This window comes from Gnatocerus cornutus, chromosome 2 (genome assembly GCF_029298725.1).
Source record: "Gnatocerus cornutus isolate USDA-ARS CGAHR chromosome 2, icGnaCorn1.1, whole genome shotgun sequence".
In the NCBI taxonomy this organism is placed as follows: domain Eukaryota; kingdom Metazoa; phylum Arthropoda; class Insecta; order Coleoptera; family Tenebrionidae; genus Gnatocerus; species Gnatocerus cornutus.
The window spans coordinates 18,436,724-18,443,421 of NC_142234.1; the positions used below are offsets into that span (position 1 = coordinate 18,436,724).

Here is a 6,698-nt window from a genome sequence, read left to right on the forward strand (position 1 = left end):
ACTTATACACGACGAAGAATCTGAAACGAATCACTTCGTCATTATCTTCCGACTGGAAGACAAATGATAAATCGAATCTTCTTCTTGTTCATCTCGATTTCTTCCCGGAATTGCATTGTTCTACACATTTTTCCCTGGAAATCTTATGTAAGGTCCCAAATCGTGACCTCAGGTGTATTGTTTAATCACTCTCCATGACATTGACGTATTTTATGTCTTTCATCGTGCTGCCATAAACAAGAGGGCGATTCGTCATTGTGGATAACAGTGTGTCATCATCCATTGTTTTTTATTACCACTTTGCAAGAACATTCTTTTTACTTTAGAAAAGCTCAGATAGTGGGTGTTCATATCTGTTGATGTCACAACTCGATTTAAATCAACATCAATGTAATTTAACGGCAAATGTGTTTGATTTCACGGCTCTGAAGGCCGGGAGCTATTTATCTTGTTAATCAATGGCCTGCCTACGCGAGCATCTGTTACTTTATTTCGGTCAGAACGATAATAAAATCATGACTTATCGGTGATATCTAACTGGGTACGCTTGCGATTTATGAAGGTGTAAAAGTACGCTAATTTAGTATCAACAGGTAAGAGGAAATAAAAGGAATTAACAACTGGCACTAGTAATAAGTACGCCAAGAAAATGGTCTTACGTTCTTCGTTTCTCGAGTTTTCAACGATCGAATGCACTTTTAACACTTTCTGTTAGATAGTAGAGCAGGAAAATTTGGAGGATTTATCACATTCGACTTGTTTTTCAGCTGTGCTAAATTCCAAAATTTTAGATCAAGAAATAAAATTTTTGCGAATTTTCATTTAGAGTCGAAACAAAAATTTACGATTCCTATAAAATTCTGTAAATTTTGAATTTTTAGCTCTAATGCAATAAAAAATTCAACTTGTTTATCAACTACTCTTAATAACAACATTTTAAGGCAACAAAAGACATTTCTGAGAATTTTTATTCTTGGGACGAACCAAAAATTTTCCCTCTCGTCTATTACATTCTGTAACTTTGAAAATTTTAATCCTAAAATGTAAAATTGGGAACATAGCTATTTTTAGCTAGTTTATCAACTGTGCTAAACTATGTACAAAAATTTAGACCAAAAAAACAGAATTTTTTATTAGGGGTTTTCAAAAATGTCTATCGTTTCGGATTCAATTCCGTAACTTTGGCAAATTGAATCCAAAAACGACTTAATTATCAACTGTGCTAAATTTTAAAATTTTAAATTAAGAAATAGAATTTTTGAAAATTCACATTTTGAATCGAACCAAAAATTTCGAACGCTTTATATTAAATTCTGTAATTTTGGCATTGTTAGTCTTAAATCAATACAATTTGGAGAATTCACCACATTCGACTTGTTTATTAGCTGCGCTCAATTTCAAAAATTTAGAGCAAAATATTATTGAAATTCAAAAACTTCATATAAATCCTTTAAAGAATATGAAAGAAAATCCGACGTAGTTAATGAATCTGGAAAATTTAGAAAACCTGTAAAATCTGTAAAAAGCGATAAAATCGTTTTACAAAGTTTTCCAAAAAATATTATGAACTAAATCTCGCTTTTTTGCCACAATATTTTTAAGAGATCCTTCGGAGAATCCTCTCCTAGTTTCCTATAAAATAATCTTCCAAATAATCTGAATAATAAGAAAAAGAAAAATATTACAGAAAATCTCTAAAAAAATTGATAAATTAAAGTTCTTTAAACAACAAAAGAAAAAAATTCTACAAAAAAATCCTCCGAAGATTTTTATAAAGAATCCCCGAACTTGAAGGGTAAAACGTTCCAAAAGTTCTCATTCAATTACCAAACAGTTTTTGTAGAAATCTAAAGGGGAATCTTCAAAAAAAAAATTGCAGATCTGCGGATTTTTTTTTAACAAGTGTTCAAATATCCTATAAAAATTTCCGAAGAATCAAAGAATCTAAAAAAGAATCTGAAGAAAATTGAAGACCTGGAAAATTGTAAGTTCAGAAGAACAAAAATTTTCATAAGAAGCGGAAGAATCTCCTAAAAATCCACCAAATATTCTAAAAAAACTTGAAAGATTTGAAAATACGTTGGTCGGGATCTGTTAGATAAAAGTACAGATTAAATTACGTAAATATTAATAAATTAGTTGCACAAAAACACACAATCTGAAAACTCAAGTGTTTAAACAGAGGTTAAGAAGATCTAATAACTCTAAAACCCCATAAAATCTGAAAACCGAGCAAATAATACAATTCAAAGAACACTTTCATAACTTTATTGATTAGAGTTGAAACAAATGAAGTAGTTCCAATTTTCTGTGATGAGTGATTAACTGAATCTTGATTTCGTCGGCTGGCATTTTAAGAACTTACGTCTGAACTTTACACTTATTCGTCAAATAATTGACAGATGTTAGGAAATGACGTTCACTAGGGCCACAATGCAATTAATCACTCTGTATAAATCCCTTTTAAATCCTTCAGATGATTTTCGGATACTTAATCGATCCAATGGGTCAACGAAAACTTTAAATATGTTGATCACCAAGTTCCGTGTCGGATAATTTCAACCGGAAAAACATTTTCAGAATCCAAACTTGATTCGTCCAACATGTTAACAATCGGAAGTGGCTCGTGGGCCCGCCATAAATTTTAGATTACCTACACGCGTTGCCGCAATATTTGCCTTTTTTTTATACCACGATAAAACCTCCACGTTGATTTTTCAGTAAAGTGTATTAGAAATTGTTCCGTCGTTAGCATTTCAAGCACGAAACGGCAAGAAAACGATGATTAAAAATGAATTATGATAAAATGCGTGCGGCTTATGTATAAAAAATAAGTTTATTAAGTACAAAACTGCTTATAAACCCAACTATTTTATAGCTAAGCAATACATAAAAAAGATACGATTACGAGGATCTTAGAATTGTTGTTTTGGTGAGGGGAAATACTTTTGTCGTTTTTTGGTGCTCTTGCTGCTTGACGCAGGGGTAAACATTCTTTTTTTCGCCATGCCGCGTAGCAAGGAATCTGTGCTTGGAGTTTGCTGCAGTTTGGGCAGAACTCTTCCAATATCAATGAAAGTGGACCAATAATCGGACGGAATTTTAATCAGTTGTTCTACCACCTGAAAAAAACCCTCAATTACTGCAACAACAACTCAATTCTCTTACCATGTTGTTCTTTACAGTCTCTGAAAGCAAGTTGTTTGGGGCGAGATTACTGGACGAGTACCCCACAATAGTAGGCCCAAAAACTTTCGCCAAGTTGGAAACATTCATCTTACAATCTTTAGACACAGCGACCCTAAAACAATTTAATTACACCGTGGAGAGATCTTCAACCATTTTACTTTTGTAGATGCAACATTAGATATGCTAAAGTGTCTCTGTTGGGTTGTGGCAGCTGAGAAATAACTTGGAACAAAGCTGGTTGAATATCAATATCATCGTTGGCTTCTACAGCTTGGACAAATTTTGCCCACAAGGTATAGGTAACAAGAGGCTCATGAAGACTTCTAAGAAAGTCTTTCACAGTGCCGCAAATAACATTCACATCAACATCATTGAGACAGGGTGTCCCTCTTCCTTTAAAGAACTTCTCTTTTAACATTTTAACATCTCGTTCAGATCCTGGAATTCTATACAAGCCAATTTCTGACAAACCTCTTAGTTCAATCTCGTTAATGCAGTGGATTAGAATTGCTGGTACCATCGGTGGCGAAGTTGGAGTATAATCCCCAATGACACCCTTCACAAAGAATGATTAGAGGTACAACCAAAAACCTGTCGAAGTAATTACCAAACCGTTGCGTTGCCCTGGAGTGTTTACCACGGGAATACAGGGCGTTGGAAGGTTCATTTTACATTCAAAGTGGCAGAGAGCTTTACACTCCTTACACTTATAGGCGGTTTTAGCAAACCGGATGCGTTTGTCGCAGACTGCGCAATATTCCGGCATTACCAGAATTTTCTCGACAAAACAGTGCTCCCGGTTGATTAGCCTGCGTTCTGAGCTGAGAGGACTCTCCGCTTTTTGCCATTCCTCGATCACGATGCGTGGCAGAACTGCATTTGTGCCGTCACCCTAAAATCGTACCATTATTAGAAGGACACAAAGAGGAAAGGTAACACTCACAGCGGATGGTGGCTCAGAGCGCCCTGGAGTTTTTGGTATGGACTCAATCACTGAAGTTGCTGTGACTGGTCCATCCTTGGACACCACCAGAGTGGTAGTCGCTCGAACTGTGTCGGTACCACCAATCTGTCCAAAAAATATTAAGAAATTGATACGAGAAACTCTAAAATAATACCTCAACAGTTTTGTTCCCGGCGTCTCTTCTCTTCTTGGTGGCAGGCTCGGCGAAGCCATCCATGCTGGGCCGGTGGCTCTTCCACATGTGCTTGTTGTTGGTGTTTTTGGCGACAAAGTTAGAATTATCGAGGTCATCTTCAGACCGCGAGTAGCTAAAATCTGATAAAATCGATCCTAAAACAATTTCGTTAATTCTTGTTTTTTGTAACACAAAATTTGCCAACCTGTGCTGTTTATCTCTTTGATTGTACTCATCTGTGGTTGACGCCCAATACCACTTATATCAATTTCACTCAAATTGTTGTTATGGAGAAACGACAACTTGCGGTAGACTTCTTCAGATGAGAGATGATGCGCTGGCGTCTTATCCTTGAAAAGTAGGTCCCGAACAAGGTTGATCTGGGAAGCCTGCCACAAATTAGAATCTCAAAACTAGCAATGTAACCACTTACTAAATCGTCCCTTTCTGTAACGACTTTTCTTGTGTTGTTCTTTTCCATGTCCAGCATTTTTCTAGCTTGTTTCAGCATGTGTTCCAGATCACTACATTCATGGACTTTAGCGTCAAGACTTGACTGAAGCCGTCGACACTCTGTTACCGCTTGTAAATACTCTAAATGATACTCCCTCATTCTATCAGCAAACTTCTTAACTACAGCGGTTATCTCCAGTTCTCTATTTCTGGAAGCGAGGAATTGGCGCACCAAATCATCAAACTCTGCAACAAGAGAAATCTCCCCATTTGAGGAAGTGGACCCGGGATTATCTGAATTTGTCGAGGCGACACTCTCCTCGCTGTCTGAGGTCATTTTTTCACCATTAGCGTACTCGTAGTCTGACTTTGGGGTGCGATGGGGGAGATGTGGGGTTTTAAATGGGGTCCGGTACATTTTCAGCGGCAATAACACTTTACAGTAACTACAAGACAAATATTAGTTTAATATCAATAAAATACGAGTTTGTTGATGTAAATTACTTACAATTTGAGTCAGTTTGTCCAGTTCTTGTAAGAGCACATAAAAACACAACTGTTAAATCAGTTAAAATTTGCACTGTTCAAAACAACCAATCAGAAGTGAATCTGAAAAGTGACAGTTGTGCGCATGAACAATAACAGTTTTATTTGAGAGGGAAAATCAAATTGGAAAATTGAGCCTAATTATGGCCTTCGTATTTTCCAAGTTATTCTCCGCCTGTGATAATTTCTCGTGTTTTGCATTTGTAATTGAGCCAAATTGAGGGTTTTCTGCCAGGTTTCCTGTCCATACCAATCGATCTCCATAAAATAACTCGTGGTGGGAGTTGCACGATCATGATCATGATCAATCATCAAAAGACCTAGAAAGTTGTGTTAAATTGGACAGATTTCGGAATTCGGTGGGAAAATATTTGGAAGAAATTGTGCCTTGATGGTCTCGATGCAATTTACATGCTAAATTGATTTTCTTTGAATTGTTGGTTGCCTACCTTTCAGGCAGCCGCAGAGTTCTTCAGTGTGACTCATTCAAAATTATAGAAATATGGGTCTTATTATGTAATCAATACTCTCACGTGGATGACACAGAGCGTATCTTTTAGCAATGTGACTAAAAATGATGATTTGAAACATAGTCGGATCAATGATTATGAAACCACCCTATCTACGTTTTCGTGTCATCGTCATTAATTTAAGGGGTGATATTCTAATTTGCAAGCTAGCACACCAATTTGGGATCATATCTCGTTATAAATGCAAACTAGTGGGATTCCAATTGGACGTTACCCAATTTTAGGCTAGTCTGAGGGGCGCTATTTACGAAATAACAGATCCTTGGCTAATTGAAACCTTATTCTTATTACACTCATCGGGATAATTAGATCAAAGTCCTTCTAACTTCTTTGCCACACCTTACAAACTCTTGATGTTATGCAATTGCTAATTAGCGCTTCAATTTGCGAACTAAAGATCTTTTATCACCGATTCGATGACCAATTAATTGGTTTCATATTAATTTTGATTTACTTCTTTACGTCAAAGTGTGGGTTGCTGATTACAAAAAAATCTGTTTCAATTCGAGCGGCAAATTTTACGTCATTGTGTTATTAAATCCTTTTCTTTCTCTGCGAATGATAGCTTTGTATCGTTAAACCGGATTGAGTTCTTCAAATTTGTCATCAATGATTGTCCTGTTGTTGGCTTTGTCCTTCGAAGGGGAACGACTCTCACTGGAAACTAATCCTGATAATTTATGATATTTATTGAGGAATGCTATTCTTTCGATATCAGAAAAGAACAGACAGGGGATACCGCATGTTCGCTACCCTCCTATAAGTGTACAGTTTAAAGAAAGGGACTAAAAAAATAAAGAGGGTTGCCCTTCTCTATGTAGAGGTGAAAATGTGGTAAAGA

The 6,698-nt window shown here is 36.3% G+C and overlaps 1 protein-coding gene across 1 annotated transcript; it reads right to left on the reverse strand.

Moving 5' to 3' along the window:
* Positions 1-2,814: 2,814 nt before the first annotated feature.
* Positions 2,815-5,396, reverse strand: LOC148179738 (rac GTPase-activating protein 1-like). The gene is made up of 9 exons (XM_088030873.1): positions 5,290-5,396; positions 4,762-5,227; positions 4,534-4,717; positions 4,308-4,483; positions 4,133-4,258; positions 3,797-4,081; positions 3,348-3,745; positions 3,169-3,301; positions 2,815-3,122 (listed from the first exon to the last, which is right to left on the reverse strand). Exons 2-9 carry the CDS (start codon positions 5,197-5,199, stop codon positions 2,916-2,918), a joined length of 1,947 nt encoding a protein of 648 aa, XP_087886999.1. The 5' UTR covers positions 5,200-5,227; positions 5,290-5,396; the 3' UTR covers positions 2,815-2,915.
* Between the last annotated feature and the right edge of the window lie 1,302 nt (positions 5,397-6,698).